The sequence below is a fragment of the Nesoenas mayeri genome (assembly GCF_963082525.1).
Source record: "Nesoenas mayeri genome assembly, chromosome: 1".
Classification (NCBI taxonomy): domain Eukaryota; kingdom Metazoa; phylum Chordata; class Aves; order Columbiformes; family Columbidae; genus Nesoenas; species Nesoenas mayeri.
The window spans coordinates 133,861,305-133,887,204 of record NC_137541.1 but is presented as its reverse complement, the minus strand read 5'-3'; the positions used below and the strand labels follow the sequence as shown (position 1 = coordinate 133,887,204).

At 36.8% G+C, this 25,900-nt stretch overlaps 1 protein-coding gene across 1 annotated transcript in view; it reads right to left on the bottom strand.

Annotated features, from left to right (window-relative positions):
- Nucleotides 1-24,809, bottom strand: part of ROBO1 (roundabout guidance receptor 1) — a gene marked incomplete at both ends in the record, with an annotated part of 525,263 nt that extends 500,454 nt beyond the window's left edge. The window contains one exon of the mRNA XM_080358300.1: nt 24,695-24,809. Within this exon, the coding sequence (XP_080214426.1) occupies nt 24,695-24,809 (115 nt within the window). The remainder of the gene's footprint in view (nt 1-24,694) is intronic.
- Between the last annotated feature and the right edge of the window lie 1,091 nt (nt 24,810-25,900).

Below are 25,900 nucleotides of genomic sequence, written 5' to 3'. Positions count from 1 at the left end.
AACAATGGTTTCAAGATTCTTGCAGGCATCCTGAAGTGAAACCGTGAGGGATTATCACCGTCATTAGCAGAAGCAAATGCAGACAGCCTGCACCTACCTAATATGCTTCCTCGGTGCTTAAAGGCACCTTGGGCTTATTATTTCTCAAAATATTATGCCTATCACTTCCCAATCCCGCATGAGCATCTTAGCAGTAAGATGGACTTAACTCCAAGCTGATTTAGAAAAGCCTTTCTATGGACATGGTTTCACAGAATCACAGAATGTTAGGGATTGGAAGGGACCTCAAAAAATCATCTAGTCCAATCCCCCTGCTGGAGCAGGAACACCTAGATGAGGTTACACAGGAATGTGTCCAGGTGGGTTTTGAATGTCTCCAGAGAAGGAGACTCCACAACTTCCCTGGGCAGCCTGTTCCAGTGTTCTGTCACCCTCACCGTGAAGAAGTTTCTTCTCAAATTTACATGGAACCTCCTGTGTTCCAGTTTATACCCATTGCCCCATAGATGGTAAGTCAGATCAAAGATCCAAGTATCCTCTTTCAGATGGGTTTCCGAAAAGTTTTTTCACTTAAACACAGAACTGATACTTCTGAACCCTGAATTATCAGTACCCTGTATGTGGTCATAGGGTCTATAGGCACTTACTAGACTAGATTTTTTGTTACAAGTGTTAAGGTTTTTGTTTTGTTTTCTCCTCCTATGCAGTCCTAAAGATACCTTTTCAGAACTTGCTTGTGTTCCTGCTGATTTCCAGCCTCCACACTCTCCTTTGGGAGAGAATTCTACAATGCAACTGCTGTGGATACAGAAACATCTTCTTTTGTTCATTAAAAAACAAACACACATCCACACAAAAAACCCCCTCCTTTCCTTCCACCACCCTATCCCCTCAAAACAAACCCCAAACCCAACACCTAAAAAAACCCAGACAAAACCAAAAAAAACCCAAACAAACAAACAAAAACACAAAGCACCAACTCAAAATCCCTTGTCACCTGATGTCTGCTGGACCTTGCACTGGATGACTGCACTGTGCAGGCAATTGAGAACTTTGGTCCAGACCGCCAGACAAGTTTTTTTAATCTAATCCTAAATTGCCTCAGGAACAAAGTGTGCTGTATGCCTCTCTGTTGCTTCAAAACACATAAGGCTAAAGCCAAAATACAAATTTAGCCTTTATGTTGAGAAATGTTAAATCCAGAGGAGGATTTCCTATTGTGCAGTCCACATCTGCAGGCTCAAGCAGCCCACAACGAGACACAGCATGTGTGCAGTCTGTGACTCCAGCAGGAACACATCTCATGTCCTAGCCAGTGAAAAAAATTCCTGGCTATCCCATAACTACCACATGATTGTATCTGTCACAAATACCATGCCACGTAAGAGAAAAATCAGGGGCTAGAAACTTGAACTATTATTCGGAAGTTGAGACAGAAAGGTATGTTTCTAATTATTTTACTTTTCAAATGAACTTTTTTTCCTGTAGAAGCCTGTCTATGGCAAATAAATTGGAAACAAAGCTGAAGTCATAGCAATGCACATCTGTGAGGTGAGACACTGCAAGTCTATTCTCACAGCTTGAAAACTGAGAGTGCACACAACTGCTGCAACCTCAGGCAAGATGAGGTGATCTCTGATGAAGGACCAATTGGATTATTATAAACAACTTGCAGTTAAGATTAGGTCTTTTCTTGAAACACCACTATAAATACAAGTTATTGGGTTCAATGTGAGGATATCTGGACAACTGCTGCATGGTTAGTAGGACAGTAGAAGTCAGGCTAGGTTTTCCAATTGCTTTTCGGAAATAACAATCCTTCTATAATTACCGCTGTGCTTATGTATATACTTGGTGATCAATACAGGTGTCTTGTGGCCTAAATAAAAAGCACTTCATGATTGGAAGATAAGAGCAATATTAACTTTGTGAAGAGGACAAACAAAATTGTTTGAATCCTCCTAATTTCTCTGGCCACAAAATTGAGACCCCAATATATTCCAATACTTGACTGTTCCAGCTGTGAAAACAAACTTTTCTAAGTTCCTAACCAGCAGGCTTTCACATTTCTGGGAAATGAAACACTGCTAGTTGTTTTATTTATGGTATCTTTCCTTTATGACAGTTAATGAGCTGTAATTTTATAAAAGAGAACAATAACAATACTTTGTGCCATCACAAATAGCCGTCAGCGTTATTTATTGCAGATGTTTTAATCTATTGTGGTAATAATTAAACATTCATTGTTTTGCTACCCTGAAAAATCTGTGAGAAATTTAAAATTACAAAAGCTTGCTTCCCCCCCCCCCCCCCCAATATTTTACTCCTTTCCAGAAGGTTCTGTTGCAGAAGGAGTAATGATGCGCTTGCTAAAAAGTGTAGCCAAGGAAACAGTAAATGTACAGGAATAGTTTCATGATCAAGTTTAATCAATGCCTTCTGCAGAATGCAACTGTTTTGTAGACAAACAGGACATTACAGGCATTATTAAAACTTGAATATTAAGTCCTCAACTTGATAATATCCTGCAAAATCAAGTTTTGTGTTATTTGTTCAACTTGAAGATGTACAAAAAGCAAGTTGAAGACCCAGCCTCTGCTGTCCTTAGGAGCTACCATAGCTGTTCAGTGATCTTATCAAAGCCAAGTAGACAGGATCATGCATGCCAGAAAAGACCTGCCGGAGGTGACCATATGTACAGGGAACAGTATATTCACCCGGTTTTCCCAAGGTAAGCCAACAGCTCTGCACTGTCATCTGTCTTGATTCAGCAAAGGGTAGTGCTGGAGCCTGAAAAAGGGCAACTCCTTCATTCAGATTCTTTGGCTTCCATCTAGTAAGCAGTGATGGAAAGAAATCTGGAATGACTTTACCAGTTGAGTTGCATCCACACAAAATCATCGGGGTAGACAAAACCAAACCCAACCCAATCCCTGAGGGCTCCCAGGATGAAGTTTTTGATCCTTGTTCCAGTGAACATTCCACTTTCCTCCTATTTCTCTGTTAGCTCAACTATTGACTAATGCAACCCCAGTTCCCTAGTAAAACAAGTAGAAAACTTAATTTATAGCAGGTTTAGCATCTGTCAGGCAAGTAACCACCCAATCATTCACAAGGCTTTATACCTAAAGAACAGGCAATTACTCAGCCTTCTGACAAAGACAAAAGGAAAACTGAAAAATTTGTAGTGTGATGAGCTCATGTTCCAGTGGTTGACTTTCTGTAATAACAGTAAGGAGCAGAGAGCCCAACTTCCACAGTTGTCCAGCATTTGGAAGCATTGTAATTTCACTTAAAGTCAAGTTTAATCACAGTGGAAATAGTGAACTGCAGAAAATGGAAATGCTTTGAGGAAGACCCATAGCCTAGCTGAAGCTGTTTAGAGCTCATCTTTACAATCATTGTAATAATCCACTCATAGAGAAACAAGTAATTCGTCTTTATCACAGGTCAAGCTTAACTCTTCAAAGACTACTATGTGCATTGCTTATTCTAATTTCACTGAAAATAACTCCTCTGTTACAGCTGCAAGAATGCACCACTCATGTTCACAGGATGCAATAACTTACACTCAGCTCCTTGCTCAAGCCATTCACAGGAGTTTCCAGCAAGTAGCAGCTCCTTAACTGTGTGCCCAGACCCATCTCTTGTACATATTAATCTTAATCAGAATGACTGAAAGCACTAGATGAAGTGTGATCTTCTGTGCCTACATTTCTACCCTAATTCTTAATTTCCACTCCTCATATCAACCAGACAGTGCAAGGGAAGCACTAACGTCCAGAGATTGTGCCCTTTGTCACAGTTCATCAGAAGGGTTCTTTAATACCCAAAGAATTATCTTTGCATTCAGTATTAAAGACTGCAAAATCAAGCCACATGAAAGAAGGCTGCAGCAACAGAAGATATTGTTTTGGGAAGTGCTGCCTACATTCCCTCAGTTACTTCTGTGGCAACTATAGATTGAACTGAACTGTGAACCCTGCTCATAGGTAAAGTGATAAAACCAGCATTGTTGTAGTTGAACTACATTACATTTCTTAAAGTATTTTCAAGAATATCAGGTACTATTTCAGACACTTCCACCCTAGCTATATCACAGGTAGCATCTCAGGATAGGCTAGCCTATTTCTCTCTAAGTATATTAAAAGCCACAATCACCTAGCAACTTTCATTGCTGCATTTTCCTCATCAAGCCAAATCTCAGATGTGTCCTCTAACTCCTTCTGTCCTTATCTACCTCCACAATAGCCGTAGCTTCAAAGCCCTCAATTTCCCCATCGAATCAGCTCAGTCATGCTGCCTCCTTCAGAAAGATATGGTCCCTTCAATTTAAGATTTCACAAAACTAACGTAAAAACTTGGTACTATTCATGTTAAGGCAGAGATCTGGGCCTTGATGTTTGATTTATAGCTTTCTAGAGTTTGTTTGCCAGAGCCAAGAGATCTGCCTCAACTTTAAACGCTTTATTCACATAGCAGTCTTTCACAGACTGTTTTCAACAGGAATGCTTTCAAATGTAAAGCAAGGTAAACGCTGCTGGCAACTGCCATGAATGGACAGCCAAATAAAGCTCTTTAAGAGAGTTAATTAGATTGCTAATTGGATCAAAAGACAAAGCAGCATTCAAAAGCGTCCTTAAAGTAATCACCATGATGCAGAACATGTAAACAGTCCTCATCGCTGGTTTTACTTGTGGCAAACTGGTAGACAGGATAGTAATATTTGCTAGTGTTATGAATACGGCATCTAACTTTTTAACTTACTTTAAACCAAGAAACCTCTCCTCCCACAGGTGAGCTAATCCTAGAGCAAGGCAACCAAATACTTAGTTCCAATAGACACTTTTCATATGTGGGAATACTTAACAGAGAATATTGATACATTAAAACTATTAGAGGCATACAGCTAGCCAGGAATAAGGCTCCAACAGCTTTAAAGATATGTCAGAATTTAAGGGCACTGTGCCTTATAGTTACACTCTGATCTGCTTTGCAAGCTGGTAAGAAACATGATTTCAGAAATGTAGTTTTGAACTTCAGCACCCAAAACCTTAGCTAAACACATGCACTGAAAAATTTTTTTTTTTTTTTTTAAAAAATAATAATAATAAAAAATCACATTGTGTCCAAAAAGATCACTAAAACACCAAAAAAAGCCATCAAGCCAGGTGTAACTGTGCTGCACACACCACAGAACAGTGGTGATTCCAAACATATGACTGAAGTGCATTCAGGATCATCACAGGAAAAAAGTACGGTTCCCAAGAATGAAGGTTGGGTCACTAAGCAAGTGTCCCTCAGAAGTATGAAGGACAATTTCCTACTTTGCAAGACTCTGATAACCACTTAGAGAGACTCCATTTTTTGTTTGTTAATTTATTTTTAAAGACAGCAGATGTCAACATTAAAAACAGAACCAAAAAAACAATATGCAAAAATACCAGCAGGGAGAGATAATTGCTAAAGAGATTCTTAGTCATCTTCATGTACAAACTTCATGCCCAAACCAATTACCTGCCAACATGCCTCATTTAGCTGGAAAATGACAAACCTGAAGAAACAACAGTTTTGTGAAACTACTTCCTCAAACTTCTTTGAAGAATGGTGTATAGAAAGGATAATGGAAGATTTTCCAGGGCAGTAAGAATTGTTCTCTTAGCTGCAGAATATTAGCACACCATGCATTATAATGTAAGAACTTTTAGAACAATTATTAACTGCATTTATACAGCATACAAAAAAAAAAGGAGTACGTTACATTAGGCAGTTCTCATTAAGGTAAATACAATTACGATTTACCCACCTTACAGTTCAATACAACTTCAACTGCTCTTCACTGAGTTGTATGTAGATTATTCAGCTGACAGGCCCACAATTTCATCTGGCTTTCAGACAGAAAAAGCCTCAGGTACCCTTCAGCCCATCTTAATCAAAAGGGTTCCTCTGCTTTTTAGTAACCTTGTTTAGTGAGATCAACAAGACTCAAAACTCTCTCAGATGCCACTTCCCTACAGGTGGTAGGGAGAGCTTTGGAAGAGAAATGAGTTTACCCACTTCAGTGTTATGGATTCCATAACAAGAAAACCTTTGACTCTAGATTGCCAAGATCAGAAGTAGAGATATGCCATCTGCTATGTTAAACTGTTAGCCTCACCTAGCATGCAGCAACCAATGTAAGACTGCAGAAAAAAACCAAAACCAAACCAAAACAACCACATCAAACCACTCCACAAGCTAAACTTTAACCACAGAAAAATCAAACAAAACAGGAGGATTAAAGAAAAGCAACAAATTAAAAAAAAAAAAAATAGCTTTATCTTCCCACACCATTTTAAGCTACCAACACAAGACCAAGCCCACCACACTGCTGTTTCCTCAGGTAAAACTACTTGGTCAACCTGTTCCCATCTCAGTGTTTCTCTCTCCCTGCCCCTGCAAGGGGACACATACTAAGGTTTGCATCTCCTCAGATTATTTCACTCGTTTCCCAGTGTGGTTCAACAGCAATCTCTCCAGACTGGATTGCAAGAATTCACCAGCTAAGTGTCACCACTGTGGTTACAGGACTTAACAAAAAACCCCTCTGAAGACAAAATCAAGCTCAGATGGGAAGGTTGATAGGGAAAGCCACCAAGCCAAAAGGCAATACCTAGTATTTTAATAACATAAGTAAGATAACCCTCTGTTCTGTCAAACAATTCCCCAACACATACCTTTAGCTCCCATGTAACTCCAAAGTTTTGATTTAAGCAAGACCAAGCTGCTAAAGGACTGCAGTTTTCAGTCCCACTCTTGTCTTAACGGTGGGCCAGATCCACAGCTGGTACAAATCAATCTCATCACTAAATTAATTTCTGCCAGCTGAGGAAGGGGCCCCTTTTTACTCTGTATCTTGGAGTATACACCATTTACTCTGTCATTTGTCATCTCATGTGCAGCAGACCTAGCCCAGAAATGGTTATGTTTTTGATAGACAGCTACTTTCCTTCCGTTAAACAGCACCTGACTTGCACATTTGCCTGTTGAACTCTTGACAATAGAAACAATCTAAAGATGTGTAACAATATATTAAATAGTTATTGAAATCAGATGCAAGTTTTGAGTATGACAAGTAGGGGTTTATTACTTCCGTCTAAGGGTATTCTTACACTTAATTCTCTCCATAGAGAGATTCAAGGTAATTCATTGTGGTGAGTCAAAACACTTGACCAGTGTAACTGCAGTCTTTCATTCTCCTTCATAAATAGGTGTGCACAAACTCTCTGCTCATTTAAACCCCAGAACCTGTAGAGACAGCTGACTACCCCAAAGCAAGAAAATTCCTGAACCATTACTTTCCTCATCACCTTGCTTTGGGACTTGATGAACATATGAATCATGTTGCATACAAAACTAATCTAAAAAATGTAAGTACTATTTTAAGACTAGTACTTACTGATGCTCATCTCAATATACTACTTGCATTTCCCATGAGAATACAGTGAGCTGTTTTCTGCAGCAGGATTCTGGAAGGCTTCTTGTTTCAGATGTTAAAACGCAACTGTCTAAATAAATATTCTGTACAAAGTGAGATTTATACTGTAACTTTATACTACACTACACATGAATAACTACATTAGAAGAATTAATGCATGAATGGATCTTTTCTACATTATTTTGATCATCCTTCTGAAGTTCAAACTCATAACGTATGCATGCACATTTTGCAAATTAAGCAAAATTTCTTATCACCTGTGAAGCATGAAGAGTTGATTTCAAATCACCAGAATAACAACAGTTGACAGTTATGGAGCTTGAATGACTCAAGTCCAAGTAGAAATGTTTTCCCACTTGCAGTTTCAGAATTAAGAACTTTTTTTGACTTTTATATAAGCAATTTACTATAAAGTTAAAGCACTAAGGCTGAGGGCAAAAGAGAAAACAAACTTTCTCACAGTTACGAAAGTATTTTGTTGGAGTACATGTGCCTTGCATTCTAAAGAACATTATTCCAAGAATCTTAGAGTTCATAATAAATACTCTTTAAATTATTCATAATAGACATTGCTGTATTAACTTTTAAATAAATTTTTTATTTGTCAGAAATGTATGAATACATAACAACAAAATTAGCAGTCGAGGCAAAACTGAACAACTATTCCTTCTTAGTGCCTTTTTTCAAAGAACCAATAACTTTTTTGAGCTTTCACCACTGAAATCCTGGTATTTTTCCATGTTGCCATCCCACATGAAGGTAATTGGTTTTAATCAAGCAAAAATCCCTCTATCTGGCTTGAATGAAAGAACTATTTCTCTGTGTTACTGAGCACACAAGTATGTTTTCTTTGCATAACTGGAGCAGGTGTAGCCTGGAAGATAAAATCTACAATAGGCATATGTTTCATTAAGTAGTTGTGCCCACCTGCCCTTGAAGGTACTGGTTCTGTTCTTATATGAATATGTGGAAATTATACACTAAATACACAAAATACCTTTATTTCCCTGAAGTTGGGAATTGCATAATTGGAATGTGCTGTGTGAAGGTGCAGAGATAATTAGACTGCACAAGTGAAATGTTAGGTCAGACATTTGCATCTTTCTGAATGAGTAAAAAAACTTGGTTTACCATAGGCTTATTGCAGATGCTGTACCACAAGGTGTGAAAGGGCTGAAGAAGTGCAAAAAGTTTGCAAAAGTCTTTAAAAAACACAGAACTTATATGGAATGAACCACAGAGATTTTGTCAAGCACTGATCCTGAGACAAGAAACTGAGAAAAGAGTACATTTAAAAAGAGTGCATTAAAAAAACAAAACCAAAACCAAACAGTGACTATGAATGCTCCCTCACTTAAGGCCTGCAGCCTGAGTCTATAACTGCTGTACTGAAGTCCTGTAGTAACAATACAGTGGCAAGCAAAGAGCACGAACTCATGAATATGCACAAAGCAGAAAAAGTGTTTTATGATCAAAGGCAGCTGGGTAATGCAAATGCAAACTTAATACTGGATTTTTAATCTAAATTCTAGCATTTTTTGAGAGTACTCATCAATGCCTACATTAATAGCATTTTGAGTATTTGAGCATGAAATCACATTCAGTGTAGTTGGCAGCTTAGGTGTATTCTTTGGTAATTTCTAATTTTACTCCAAATGCTAGCCTTCTGGAATAGATATAACTCAGCTGCAAGGCAGTGACATTGTTATTTGAAATATCATACCTGCATGAATACAACATATCCTCCAAGAGCTCTACAAATAATCAGCAACACACTGTGAGGCTAAACAGAGCTGGCATTGTTATGTTCCACATCTCTGTGTATACATACAGGAGACTTAGGCCTTTGGGTTCTGTTTTCCTTTATCTATTTGAGATCAAAACTCAGGTGAGTACCTATAACAGTTTCACTCCAAGAATATAGTAGAGTTAAGCATCACATTAGGTAAACCAACATGGGGCCAGGCTGGCTAAACTGGGGGCATTAAGGAGGTATTTTTGCTAAATAGAACCAAAGGTATTGCAATAAGATATTCCTTAAAGTACAGTAATGCTTCTCTGCTGAATGAGGTATTTCTGTCCTGCCTTCCACTGAAGCAGCTAATCCTATGAGCGATACAAAACATGCCATAGAAGAACTTGGAATCTGTGTTCCATTCGTAACAGTGACATCGACCTAGCCAGCTCCTGCCAAAACAATTTGCTGTTGCACTGGTGTAATGGTGAAAACTGGGCTGTTATGCTGGTTTCCTGTTTGTATGAAAAGTCAGTTGCTATAACATGCAACTAAATTGCTTTTCTAGCTAAAAATAAATAAAAAAAAAAGAGTATACTGTGAAAGCTGCTGAGAAAAACATAGACAGCTGCACAAGCTGATGTCACATCTCAAAATATCATGCAGATGTATTATTACTTTGTTTATGTTGTTTTAATACTTTCTCAAGTGGAGAGGTTTAATCCTAAAATACAGAACAGCATGTTTTGAAATAAACGTAGTTAAGTCTTCTGTAACCAACTAATGAGAACTTACTTTCTGCTGCTTCTTATTCCAGAGCCTCATTTCATCATAGTAAGGGGATCTACTTTACAGCTCATGACTTCTTTTATCTAGAGAAAGTTACAATTAGCCAAGCACCGAGTAAGCACTTCTGGTATATATCAGGGACATATATACTGCTGTGCATGCTTTACAAGCACTATAAATGTGTTTTCAAGCTCTGTCTCCAAAGAATTCATCCCTTTTGGTAATGACTTAACCACTGAGGAGATTCTACTTGGCAGACTATTTACCATCAGATTCTACTTTTTTAAATACTTCCTTCTCTATGTAAGTGATGGAGTCTGCTGTGTGTGATCTGAAGTTTGATTTACTGTTTAGTAGTACCTTATTCTTGCTTAGTGAGTAATATTACTTAAATCTAGAGCAGGGGTTTTTATAATAGCACAGAGAATCAGATTTTCTAAGGTGGTCTTAGCACACTATTGTGTAATTAAAATCTTCAGCTTCACATGTCAATGAGATTGATCCACTTGTAAGCATTCAGTTCCCTAAGAAACATGCTTTACTACATGTTTTCTGTGTTCCTGGGAATCCTTTTCCTGGCTGCTTTGGAATTATATATCCCTAGGTAAGTTCTTGGCTCCTAAGACAGACATTTTTCTGTTCTATTGAGGACCCCAAGCCCATAGTTGAAATGTGTTGTCCAAAAACCTTGTTGCACTTTGAGTGGTCCAAAGGCAAACTTTAGCCTAATGAGCTTAATTTCCCAAAGCTCCCCTTACTGGCTCCTTCAAAGGAAACTCTCTGCTGAGAAGCTTTTGGATAGCTGGGCTAAATTCAGCCTTTATAGAAATACCACCCTTATTTAGTTACTACCTTAATTGACTTATACATCTGGTCTCTTGGACTCCAAACAAGATGTTAAATCATTTGATTCTGCTACAGCCCAGAGAAAACACATTTTCGTCCATCATGAAAAAGCTGCTGTAGATTTTTCACAGCTGCTTAAGTCCTGAAACTATAACTTCAATTTGTATTCTCTTGCTTATCTTCATTGTCATAAGCTGCTGCCTTTACGAGAAGAACTAGATACTGAAAAAATGTTCTTGCCCCACAGGAGAGAATATACTGCTACATATGTGCACTAGATTATATGGAACTTTTACTAGAATCTGTGCCAAAACAGTTTTATCAATAAATAAATGTTTAAGCTAATCCAGGAATTACATTTGCTTTCTACCTCTGCTGCAATGTCCTCAAAAGACCACATATGCCCAGATATTTCTGGATTGACCCTATTTCCCTAGCTGCTTATAACATATGGCAACACTGTCAGTAACCATCACACAATACATCTAGAGCCAAAACCACGTATAATATGCACATGATGCAAAAACATGTACATGACGCAGCCTTGTTAGGTGACCATTTATGATTCCTTTAGTTAAATTAAGCAGTGACAATGAGTGAGAAAGGGAAAATTGTTTCATACTGATGATAGGCCTTTTCACAGAGCAGAAGATGCTGCAGCTGAAGAAAGGGAGAGAACTTCTCAAAGAATCTGTTAGAAAACATATTAATAACATTTTTTGCTCTCCAACTACAGCATGAGTCCTCCAAAAGTTTATAGTTATAGGCTGAAGTTATGAAGTTATAGTATAGACTGAAGCATCTATAGTAGCGGAATGACAGATAGTACTTACAACATATGATAACAGATTGAATATATATAAAAGTCAGAGATGTAACCTTAACAGACTCTCAGTTCAAGATCTTAATACTTAAAATTAAAAGAAAAAAAAAAAAAAAAAAAGGTGTGAACTTTATAATCTGAGTGGGATAAAATGCCTGTCAAAGATTTGCTTTGGCACCTGCCTCATCATTTTCATATTTCTCTAACAGTTCATGTGAAAGGGGTTTCTGAAATATAGCAGACACTCCTGGGAGACAATCTGACAAAACAGGTAAAGTCTGCATCCACCAGGACAATAGTATCATTGCTTCTCAGTCTACAATTTCCACATTATCTGGGAGGTGCTTATGTACACAGACTATCAGATGTCCAATTAAAGCTTTAAGGTGCTGCATATAAAATGCAAACTGAAATGTTTGCAGTCATTAAAAAGAAGACATTAATGACGTAGTGCTATACGAAACTAAGCAGGCTTTGCTAAAAAAACAAACAGTGCTATTCAGGGCCATGTGATTTTTAAATCAAATATTGGATATAAAACCATTAGTAGCTGACATGTAAAACTGTAATATTCCCAATGGTCTTTAAGAAAAAAAGAAAAGTTAAGTCAGTAAGACTTTGTTTTCAAGAAAATATGCAGTTAGATTCTTTCTATGTTGCTAAACACACACACAAAAAAGGAAAAAAGTATCTTTATTAGTACCTAAATATTAATAAATCACATCAACAGATGTTAAAGCAACTAGAAATTTTTTGTGAGAAAAATATTATCTTTGGATATTGTTGTGAAGGGACAACTGGTGTTAAGAAAGAAACAGAATATTTATGTAAGATTGAAAGAAATAGAAACAACAAAAAATTTGAATCTATATTTATTAGTTTCTGTGGTTTTATTGCTTTGTTTTCTGTTTTTTCTTTTTAATGAAACAGACTGCATATCGTACACAGTGAGTTAAAAAGATGTTATTTTAAGCAATATCTAAAACATTAAGTATAAAACTAGCATCTTGTTACAATGTCCTGTAACCTACTTTCTTCTTATTCCTAATGTTACATGTTGGCTTCTCTTTACACAAAACAGTAGTTTTTCTCCATTAACAATACACAGGACCCATCTGTTTCTCATTATATACCTTATTTTTTCTGTAGAGCATTGTGTTTCTGTTGCAGAAATCATTCTCAGAAAAATGGGTTTCATAACTAAGGATTTAGGTCAATTCTCGAAGTCTCCTCAGCTTTGACTTAGACTATAGAAGGATCAGCAACTGGGGGACATTTTTTCCACACTTTCCACATCTCCTCATCCTGTGTCGGCAGAAGATACACGAGGTACCCCCAAAACATGAAGGGGCTTTCTCTGCACACTGTGTGACAGCCAAAAATTGCTTTGGGAGAGCGAGAATAAAGGGATGAAAGAGAGTAAGATCTACAAAAGGCAGCTCCTTTTAGCAAAGCCTGTTAAGGAGAAAATGCAAATAAAAATGCAGGGAAGAAAAGCAAGTCCATTTTCTGGACTGCAATATATCAGAGGAAACATTCCACAGGGGTAATTTCCCAGCCTGACAATCCAGTCCATTGGGTAGGCTGAAACATATAAAAACCTTGATGAAAGGCAGTGTAATTGAGAGTAGTGAACTGATTGATTCTGAACATATGTCAAAGAATAATAAATAAATGTGTTTTTCTGTAGCAGCTAAGTTTTTCAGCTCAAGTCATCACCAACAGATTTTTCACACAGAGATTTACTACACAGTATATCCAGGTTTTAATTTTTGTTTGTAATTCATCACATTAATTACTCAAATACAGACTGTTAGTATGCTATGAATGGTCAATCAGTGCCTTCCTCCACTCAAGTATGTGATTCACAAATGACAAATGCTTCTGTTCTATTTTGCTCAAATTCCTACCGAGCCTTTCAGCATGGAGTTTCTCAGAGACACTAAGATCTTACACATAGCATGAAAACAGGAGGTTGGGCAGGAGAGAGACACTCTACAAGCATCCTTTCTGCAGCAAAAGTTGCTGCCAAAGACAGAGGTTTGTGCTATGAATAGAAAGGGAGAGGAACTAAAAATATACATGTGCTTTTAATGATACAAAAAAACATCAAGTATGAGAAGCACATCTATAGGTTTCATTATTGCTGCTGTATGTGAATTTCCTAATTTTGTTTGTTTGTTTGTTTGTTTTTTGTTTTGGGGTTTTTTTTGTTGGTTTTTTTTCGGTTTATATCGTATTCAATCTGGAGTAAAAACACACCAATATTACAAGCATTCTGCAGGGCACAAATCACATTTCATGGCATTTTACCTTAGATGTTTTGTAACACAGAAAAAAAAATAAGGTGACATATCACAATACTAAGAAAAACTAGTTATGGTAAGTATATGAGAAGAAGCAATTATCTTTTTAATAAATATATTCCTTGTAAATATAGGCAATAGGCTTTCTGAAGAACAAACTCTGCATATACATTACTAAAGATACGTTCATTCATATTTGTATAAAGTTTCTTTAGGCAGTAGGTGACTAGTCCCTGAACTAACATACTGTTGGTTTTGGTGTCTAATTAGATTGCAAACTTTTAAAGAGAATGACAACAGTTGAAATAGTTGTCATGTATTACTTGCAAGAATGCAAATATGGGCAATTATAGAAAGAACAGCCATTCCCTAATCATTTGTGAACAAACCCAGTTTAAATGGGTGTTTGTAAAAAGCAAGTAAATCACATCACTGTTGTGGCCACTGAACAAACAGTCATTAAGAAAATAAACTCATGATTACAAGCTATTTTTCAAGATTTGTGCCAAAAGTTGTCTTGAGTTTGCTCTCTTGTAGTCTTAGAATAGTGGAAGAAAGAAAGGTAGCATTATCAGCCACTTCCACTTTTGGAAGAGTCTTCTCTGATTTGGTGTTCTTATAGCCCGATAAAAAAAATCCAAGGAATGTCCAGGAAACACAAATTATGCATTACCCTGGAGGTGCTCTATATAGAGCAAACTTCATGTTTATTATTTTATTTCACTATTTTTCACACATGCATCCTTCCACAATATAGAAATACATCCCGGTTGACACTGGGTTGCATTTCTAAAAACGCATACACGTTTTCTGGATTTGATTGTGGTACTTTCATTCATGAATCCCTCACATAGAAATAAGTATTTCTATGAGTATTTATTGCCACAAGGAATTTTTCTTTTCATCTGTAACAAGAATGTCAGATTTATAACATCAGTAGTTCAGTGTCATATCATTATAAAGCAATAATTTCACTGGAGGGCAGACCTGAAACGTGACAGTGATGAATCAGGCAACCATTCATGTTTAAGGATGTAAGATAGCAAACCAAACAAATGGCCTATATGAAATATTTACAACCTATGTTACAATAAATAAAAGAAACTAACAACTAAATTTATGCTTTTATCTGGAAAACTATGTTGCATAGAAAAAAAACATAAAACCTTCATAAGCAAAGACAAAGGACTTTGACTTAAGAAAGTCTTGAGGGTGGCAATGGATTCCTAAGACTTGAGACAGGTATGCAAAACCATCTTCACCTACAGTATCTGTGTAAACAAAATAGCCCCTGTAGAACCACATATGTGCAATTCACGATACAGAAATCAAGACTTCCGCAAAAAATCAAAATTAAAAGGAGAGCTTTTTATTATAGCTAAAACATGTCAGCCAATACAAGTAGCCTTCAAACACTGCCGTGTTCTAACTTGAATTTATGCAGTGGTAGCCAGATTTTCTGATCCTTCAACCTGCAACCCAGAATCTTAATCTGGCTGAAATTCAATAGGTACTTCAGAGAGTCATGTAAAGTAACTCTGATGGTGGAAATACCAGTCAAGTCCCCAGTTCTGCAAGAAGTATGAAATAAAATCCTGAGGACAGGCTAGGATATTGATCATAGCAATACCAGGTTGTTCATTTTCACGAGAAAGCTGGTTGCCCAGGGACTCACTGCCATGTGGATTGGTAACATTCACACAAGGTACTGGCAAAGATGAAATAGACAAGAAAAGCTTGAAAAAGCTTAAAAAAAAATCACAACTAGAGCATCAGGAAATCATGTCATAAAGAAGAAAACACAAGGATGAGGCAGAAGTGAAATGGACAGATGAGATGAAGGGATAGAGGCACTCCCAGGCACCTGCCCAGGCAACACAGCACTGGTGTAGGCCCAATGACTGTTCCCTGGAAGGGCCGGGCGGGACTGGGAGTCCTTTTCTCCTTTCCCTTTGCTGGCTGATGGGCTGGAAGGTTGCTGTAGGGTTTCAGATTCACAAGAAGAGGAGACATATCATCAAAAAGAAAGCATCCTTCAAAGTGGGATACCTATAGTGCTGTGATTCAGAGATGATTTTTCTCTTATTAGGCAGTGATGCACCTGTGTCTGACATAGTTGGCTTGCAGTTTCTTTAGCAGAGGGACACAAGTCAGTGTACCAGTTACAGCTCCAGGCCCTGGAGATAAAAAAAATTTACTTGTATCTTACTTGAATTGGGAAACAGCCTGAAAATGGAGGAGCTGATTGCAAGTGCAAGGCTGTAAGATCACGGTGAGACGAATGAGAGGGTTCTTTACTGTTCTTTTCTAAATCTTCAGATTTATTTTTTTTTATCATGGTTTTAGATGTTTTGAGTTAATAACAGTGCTCTTCACAGGAAAGCAGACTTGGAACACCACAAACTACTTATCTAGGTTCTAGGTGGCCCTCATGTTCCTGTTTGGATACTTGTGCCTAGTACTTCCATATATCACCAAGCAAAGAGGCAGAGGGAGATGAATTGTCTGGGAGCCTGTCTATCTGAGATAAGGAGAAAAAAAAAAAGGGAATGCAGCCACTGAGGATTTTAGTACAGTTCATGTAGAGAACGGTGTTAACTATTCCATTGTCCTTAGACGATAGCTAAAATAAGGAGTTACAAATAATAATTAAAAAAAAGTTACTCTTGTAGGTGTTAGGAAACACATACAATGTCTGTAAGACTTGACTACAGAGTGATTAAAAAGAAACGTGATCTCACAGCGGCTCATTGACTATATGGTACACTGTACATTGCAATTCATTTCAATTCCATTCAAATTTATTAAAGGTCAAAAGTTCTGGTGCAGCAAATGCTCCAAATTTTAATTACTCTGAAATCCTTATGCTTTTCTGAATCAATGTCATCTCACTTCAGTTTCTATAATAAAATCTGACTGAGGCAATATTAAAATAAAACAGTTCATTTTATCCTCATAACTTAGACAAATTAAATTTCTAAGCAAATTTATTTTTTGTCATAAGAGGTCATTTCCTAGATCCTACCAACAGTGGGATGAATGTGGAACACTAGTTAACAATACAGACTAAGTAGTTTGCATGAGAAATTGGAAATTAGTTAAATAGTAACAGCAGAAGTAGTTTGTTTTTTGCCCTTCTAGATTATCTTCTTTTCTCCTTATCTTTCTTCTCCTTTTTCTTTACTTTCCTTCAGCCTTCAGTTATTTAACTGTCACTTTTTTGTTTGCTTCCAATCTCTCTTATTTTTCTCTCTTTTTAAATCTCTCTTCATCTTTTCTTAATCTCTCTTTTCACTATTTTTCTGTTTCTTATCAGCCGCATCTACTCAAGGAGAAAAAAAGTCTCCAGCATCTAAGGCAACTGTCTCTTCTGTTCATAGATCTTGTTAGATAATGAGTTACTTGATGTTAAAATGCCTGTGATAAAACACTATAATCTAAGACAGGATCGTGTGAAACAAGGTTTCTTCTAAGAAATACAATGACCTGAAAAGAGAAAAAAAGTACTTTGAAAGTGGTCTCAAGGAAAGGCTGTATTAAACCTTCCTGGTTACACTTTGACACCAAAGATCATTAAATGGTTTTGGTTTGAGAATCTGTTTAAAGCTTCCAGTGAAGCATGCAGTGCAAGGTGATAATATTAAGAGGCAAACTTGCACATGAAAATTAATTGATACATATCAGGGTTAAATACTATAAGAAAAGATCAAATTTGAACATCAAAGACTACTCTGTAGCGGTTCAAGAAGAAAAAAAAATCTCTTCTGTAAGTTAAGGAACTTGCAGGTTTCTTTAAAAGAACACTTATTTTTAGCAATCTTAAGCAGGTGTACTCAACCTTACATTTTTTTTGCATCAAATCAGGAGAGTTCATCTGGGCAGATAAATTAATCTGTCCATGGTGTGCCCCCAGCAGCTATTTGTTTGGGAAGCCCAGTGGCAACTCCCACATGGAGCAATGGACACAGAGCCAGTGACATGACAGGGCAGCTCTGCGTAGGGCTAATGGCTCCCTGGTAAAATGGTGATTACAGCACAATCCATCTGCCCTAAACCTTATGTCCTCCCTCATTCCAAAAGTACTCCTGGAAAAAGCGAGTCTGGGATCATCGCAGCATATGACACCCCTGGATTACACTAATTGTTTGGGCAGCAGCAAGCTGCAATTTTCTGTCCTCTGTCCTGCCACCCACTTACCTCCCAGGTCATGCCAAAGCTGTGCACAGGCTGGGCTGGACACACACCTTGGGTCTGTGCAGCCACCACAAAGCCAGGGCTTCTGAACTACAGAGAGGATGCCTGGTGCTGGGCATGCCAGCCTGGGCCTGGCTGCTCTAGGGGGGCTCAGGTAGGGAAGGTGCTCCACCTCCTCCCAGTCACCACCAATACCGGGCTCCCAGTGCTAGCCTGTGGACCTGGGTCTCATTCAAAGTTGGAGATGAAGAAGTGCCACATAGATTATCCAAGGACTGGGAAACTGCCATTGGAGGAAAGGCTGAGAGAAGTGGGCTTGAGAAAAGAAAGTTTAGGGGAGACCTCATTACCATGTTCCAGTATTTAAAGGGTGGCTACAAAGAAGACAGGGACTCCCTTTATACAAAGAGTCACAGGGAAAATACAAGGGGCAATAGGTACAAGGTAATCCAGGGGAGATTCTGATTGGACAGAAGAGGAAAATTTTTCACCACCAGCCATTGGAATAATGTCCCCAGGGAAGTGATGGATTCTCTAACACTGGACAGTTTCAAGATTCAGCTGGACACAGTGCTGGGCCATCTTGTCTAGATTGTGCTTTTGCCAAGAAAGGTTGGACCAAATGATCCTTGTGGTCCCTTCCAACCTGCTATTCTGTGATTCTATGATGACTTTTTCATGAAAGCAACAGATAGTCTTAACATGCTCTTAACACCGTAAACAAAGATTTTTTTCTTAAAGTGTTTCAGTCACAAGGTATTTCTCTTACTTTTCTCAGTACTGTCTTTGATCCTTTTCTGTTCAAGCACATTTATATTTGAAGTAGCAAGATTACTGTTAAATCTGTTTGTTTGGTTTTGTTTGTTTGTTTTTTCATGGATCCACATAGACATAGCCACAAGCAGACTCATTTTCCTTCTTACAAAGGCTATTTGAGGGATATATTAAATATAAAGCATGGAATAACTTGCAATACTTAACGTCAAAGCATGCTTCAACTTCTCTAAATTGTGATAAGTATTAGGAACCTTGGAAAGAAACAGCTAATTTTTACATTAACAGAATTAGGACAATGTTTCTTCATCAATGGAAGACAGGTAAAAACTACAGGCATGAAATACCATAATAATTTCACAATCAATCAACTAAACAGTGAAGAGTGACACAACCTTTTTAGCTGAAAATATGTAAACACTTTCAGCATATTTACTCTACCTAGAAAACACTGAATTAGGACTGAGAAATGACTAATATGTTGCTGATAAGCTTTTAGCACCATAACAGCAGATTGTTAAAAATTTTAGGAGTGTAAAGTAGCTCTGTATGGACCTACATGAAATGTTAGACTGATGACTCAGAAAACAGCTGAGTCATACTGAAATATCAAATAGGCTTCAGATACAAGTCTGAACCCTGAAAAAAGCCAAGAATTTTAAAATCAAAAAGTAAACTATGATAAACAGTGTAATTTTAAGGAAATTGCTTATTCACTGGTAACTTATGTGAGTATTGAAAGTAATTCGAGGAAATAATGTCTATTACTTTTTATCACACATTACAGGAATTTTAAAGCTTTCTGTCCCAATAAATCTCTCAATGGGTTGAAAGTTTTAGGTATTGTCTACCACTAATTCAATCTGAAAAATGAAATACATTCACTGTCCAGAGGAAAAAAAAGGTGTGTTTTTTGGTTAGCTTTTTTCTATAGGGAGATGGCAGTAGAAAAGTGTCACAATTACTTACTGATTTGTTTCACTATTTTATATATGTATCTAACTATTTACTTTTTAAAAAAATAAAATTCTTAAAAACATTAGAAAAAATATTTTAATACAGTAATTTACATATGGATAGATTAGATTAGATTAACAAAGACATTGGAATTTTTCTTACATTTCTTAATTCAGTGTAATCTAGGAATAGCTCGGTAGTTTTGATATCCAGAAGATGATCACATACATACTGACTTCTGGGGAGTTTGCTACTTCTAGTTGCTAGATTTATTGCTAAGAACATGTTGAAAACCTTATTATCTTTCTTCTCCTGAATTGCATAGTCCATGTTTAGGACATATAATTTAAGTACAAAACTCAGAAGCTTTACTTTTGAAGAAGACAATATAATAATTATAGACAAGGACCATAATAAGGACAAAAATGCTTTATAAGAGATTATAATTACTATGCAAAATATTTCTAATATTCGCCAGCTTTGTACTAGCTCTATCCTCTGTTCAGAGACCTTTATTCTCAAATAAGTACTTTATTTTTAAACCTATTTTAAATTCATTATTCACAAATGTACAACACATGGCTCTAGAGTGACAGTCTGAATCCTGTTACTGTGTGGATTTTCCTTCTTGATCATATTTTTGCCTTTGTAAAGTTCCTCCAAAGGAATGAGGCACACACAAATGCATCCTGTCCACCCACAGGACAGATGCATGCTGTTTATTTTATAAGCTTCAGCATTAAAATTTGAGGTAAAAGTCAGGCCTTACTCAAGAATCAGTCCTACTGTGAGACCTTCTCTTTCAGATGTTTCCCTAGCACACAATCTATAGTAAAAATATAAAAATTAAATTAAGTTCTTCACAAAAAAATAACTTAACTACAGGAAATTTTTATGATCACACTGGTCCAGCAAAAGTAGATTTTGTCCCAGAGTGCTGAAGTGAGGAAGTTATGAAGTGTATGTATGCATATATTACATCAATCTATGTATGTATGCATATGTATACCTATACATATATAATGTCCAACATACAAAGAATCAGCCAGAACAGGTATCACTGTTCTTTGTTAATGATAGATTAATGACATTCCTAACACTGAGTAGGGCTAAACGAAGACCATGACATTTGACTTTCCTCATGACAGCTATTATAAATAAGACGATGTTCAACTCAAGTTCTTTGCCTAAAATGCAAAATGAATTGAACAATAGAAAGCATAGTTTTAATGTCTGGTAAAAAGGTAAAACTTTGTACTTCTATTTCTACCAAAAATACAAAACCACATTTTGGATCCAGCAATTAATTCTTTGGCAACTTTAAATTCTGATCTTTATACATGACATTTAAATTTGCCCAGAAAATTTCAATTTTATTCTCTACAAGAAAATATATTTTATTCATAGAGTAAGCAAACCATTTTGATTAAAATTTCCTAACAAAGAAAATTACATATAGTTCAGCAATATACAAAGTTATAAATGTCAGAAAATATGCATGTACAGTCTCCAATATAAACATTATATGCAGTATGTAGAAATCAATAACAACTGTGGTATTACTCTACAATATATTTTTTCTGACGGATAGTAAGACAGTCTTAATACATTGTTACTTCAGTATCAAAATAACAGTGAGATTTATTTATAGTTTCTGACAGTCATAAGCTTGTCAGTTGTAAAATACAGGTATTCAAACAATAACAGTTTGCTTTCTTAAGAATGAAGTGAAAATAAAAAAGTTATAGCATATGTCAGAAGAAGACACCGTAGCACAAGCAATTAAATATATAAAAACCATCATTGCTTATGTGTTTTATATGTTTAATATTACCTTCAAGATATGCATTGTTCCTGCACCCCCAGCCCACACAGGTGATGTTATAATGAAACGTACAGATGTATATGGGAATAAATTCTCTTATAATATTTTCCTTCCATACTATTTTTGTTGCTGTTGTACCTGTGAGAAGTGGTAATTTTTTCCCTTTCTCACCAAATCTGATTTCACTCATTTGAGCTGTGGTGGAGAAGAAATTAGGCTACAAAACTCTCAGCTCCCAAGACCCTTTCATGGGAAAGCAAAGAACAAAACTTTGTCCAAGGAGATGTAAGCTTAGATAAAGCAACCACCACCCATAGAGTTCTGTTGCAGCCCTTGCTGGACCACTGTGGTCCTACCCTTGAGACATATGGCTAGAACTGGGATTGACATGAATTTTTTCGGCAACTCATAATGCCTCTTAATATACCATGGTCTTGTTTGGAGAAGCATCGCAGAGACACTAAAGAAATGCAAAGTTGTTCTATCTTCTACAAGACTACTTCAAGCAAAAGTATTTTGAAATCTCTGAAATAAAAAAGTCTTGAAAGCATTACTATACTGCTACACTTGAATTCTTTAGTGAAAATTCCTGTTAAGAGGTGCAGAAACCAGTCACGTTCCTTTTCATTTAAAGTAATATTTTTGGCTTGGGTTACGCAATAAGTGTAATCCAATTAAATGAGTATATATTATATAATCACACACATTCTCAGAGTTTTTTTTATTAGTATTTTAACTACGATGTGCAAAAATAACCTAGCAAGAGAACATGTTCGAGGACTCTATCAATTGATGGGTAAATATATACAATTAATAGCAATCAACAAAGAATCAATCAACTACAATTACATAACATTTTGGCTTTCTCCTTTTGCAGAAAGAAGGAGCTGGCTGCTTCCCACGGCATCCAGCTCTGCATGATATCTGCATTCTGCTACTGGAGTAATTTTTGCATCACGGAAAGCAAAGCCAACTGATACACCATTAAGATGGCATTCCTGTAAAATCTGTCTTACCCAACAGTTGTTCCCAGTATGAATATTGCCTATATTTAAATAAAAGTAACATTAAGGTCTAATCCAAACACCATCTCTTAATTTCAAGAAGACTTCATTCAGATCTGTAACTTTTAACACATTCCATAAATGATCTCTCTAAACAATTGAGTATCACAGTATCAGTATGATATAAAAACTAATTTACATCCTTGTTTTTTTATTAACCAAATATTAGCAATTTGCTAATGTGCTGGAATGAGAGCTCCCTGTCCTGAGAGAACAAAACAATCTGAATCTGTAAGGTCTAATATCTAACTACAGACAACATTAAATGACCTATTATAATTGCAAAACAATTTCCAAAAGATGCAGTGCTCTTAAACTCCTGTATCTTTGTGTAATTTACTCACCATGGCTAAATACCATCCCAAACTCATTAACTTCAGTAATGCTTTTGTGAGACATTAATATCTATTTCTACATCTACTTCAGTTCTTCATATAAAATAATTCAGACTAAATATGCAAACTTCCAAACAGTTGAAAATTAATGATTCAAAACTGAAAACACAACATTTTTTCTCTGAGAACTGGCTTTTTCATAAAAGGCAGTGATTGAAAAGATATACAGATACATATTTTACAAGGCGTTTTTACTGAGCAAGAAGCATGCCTTAGAAAAATTTCAATCAAGGTATTTCAGGTCTTATAAGATTTGTGCTTCAGTTTCCACATCCATTATATTAAGGGGCTCTTTTAGTCATAATTAGTTAATATGCTTAAATATTTATAAGCTGTGGGATGTTATTTTTATGCATCACTTATGCACACATTTACAGCCTGCAAGTTTGAGAAGTGGGGTTTTTAGATGTAAATTACTTGTGAATGGGTTGAGGCAATTCTCAGTTCCATGCAGTCCAGTGTCTCTTTCCTTAATGGTGCTGATTTGGGGGGCCAAATCAAGTAACAGATTTATTGATATGCATGTTTTCACTTTGGAAAAAATTATTACTAAAACTGCACATCAGCTTCCACACAACATGACTGTCAAGATAATACCCATCTCAAGGATACTAACTGCCACCCCTACAAATTCTGGTTATTTTAGGGACTTCCATCATATATATTTTCTAATCAACCACATCACATTTAAAACTGAAAACCGTAATTCAATTTTCAATACTCCTTCATCATTTTGTAATCTAGATATTTCTAAAAAAAAAAAAAAAATAAAATTCACACATATAATGATAATCGGTGTGTTTATTTATAAATAGCTGGACAGGAATAAAGCATATTTTCAGCAAGAAATGACTTGCCCTTTAAATGAATGTAATAATCTGGGTATTTCAGTCCAGCAACTGTGTATGCAGTAGGAACTTTCACTCACAAATATTACCATGACTCATCTAATTTCCTTTTCTAATACGAATGTTCTTTTTCTAAGTGCAGCATTGATAAACCCTGCAGAGGCTGCAATGATGAGTTAAATTCCCCTTTCTAAATCTCTAGATCTTAAACTACAGTTACCCATTCATATCCCTAAAGCTACCCAGTATAATCACCGTGGTTACAAGGTTCCTTTCACGTAAACAGTAAACCTGTAAAAATTGCTGCCTTTATCAACATTAACATTTGAAATAACGTGCAAAATGACATGGCTATAAATAGGTTCAGCTGACTGTAGCCTGAAAGTCTCACAACTCTCTGGAAATGGAGGAGTTAATCAGCACAGGCAGTTCGGAAAGCTTGCCATGAAACACAGGACTGTACTGCAGATGTGTGGAGTACACAGAAGGTGTGGCCCGTGCTTTCTACCTGCATATTTAACTATCTAAAATTATTTGTCCTTAATGTTATTATTAAAGAATAACCTCCCGGAGAGGAAGAATTACACAGCAAAATGAGGCCTAATGCATTTCTTCAAATAGAGAGCTGAGAAGAAGAGAAGGAAAAGCCCGGGTTACTCACGATTCTTTTCACCTCTCCACCTTGACCCCGCTTTTATTCTAGGCGCGATGTCCGCAGCAGCCGTTACGGCTACTAGCCCAAGCAGCAGCAGCAGCAGCAGTGACAGCACAGCCATACCAGGTAACAAAAAAATAAATCACCTCTACCTGGAGTACTGATAAAGATCAATTAGAAGACTTTCCTTGGGAATGAATAATTGGAGCTAGCAGCACTTACTCAGCAGAGGCAGAGGGAGATGTAAAATATTATTCCTACTAGAAATGTTTATTAAAAATTGTATTTCCATTGCATCGGTTATTTCCTTTATCCAAGGGATCTAAAACTAGAAGAGTCGTAAAGGCTTCCCCTAACCAGGAGCCTCTGGCACTCAGACGCCAGAAGAGATGCACCAGCAGCTTTCTGTGGTCCCTTGGAAGCCACCAGCTCCTCACCTGCCTCTGCCACCTCTCAGCCCTTCCCAATGTTTATCAACATTCCCCACAGCAGCCTAGCAAGGGACACAGCCAGGCTCAAACCAGAGGAGTTTTTTTCTTCTTCACTTGCACATTTCACTGCAGTTTCACAGAGCAGATGACACGGAACATTTTAACATTGACACTTGAAACTCATTACCTTTATCAGTGGGTGCAAAACCACAGTTTGTAAGGCTTCCTTCCCTACCCACAAAGGGAGGCAAAGTAAGAGAGAAAAAATAACACATCTAAGATGAGAAAAAAAGGCTTAAAAAAAGAAACTTTTTTTTTTTTTTTTAAAAAAAAAAAAGCTACTCAATAACTCTGTCTATTATTCAGCATAAATGTCTTCTATTTCTAGGGAAAAAAACCAAAACCAACACAATACTACCTCCCACCCAGATTTCCATCAGCAGACTCTGTGTGAATGGAACAGTTCAGAGACAGTAGAACTCTGAGAATTTCTGTATATAATCTATAACCAACAAACCTTCACCCTGCAGCCCAGCTGCCTCTGGGCAGCCAGTACCCCAGCACTGACAGCAGTGTTGTTGGAAGCTATTTAACCCCAGATCTATCAGTGCCATGAAACTAGATCAGAAACTTCCCTGTGTTGATAAAAAACAGTCTCAAGGAAGAACTGCAACAAAAATTGTCTGCTAATCCTTTCACCACATTGATGAAATCATTCCACACAACCTGTGGAGGGCCAAGAAATGTTCATCCCGAAAAATCCTGAAAATCACTGTAATAA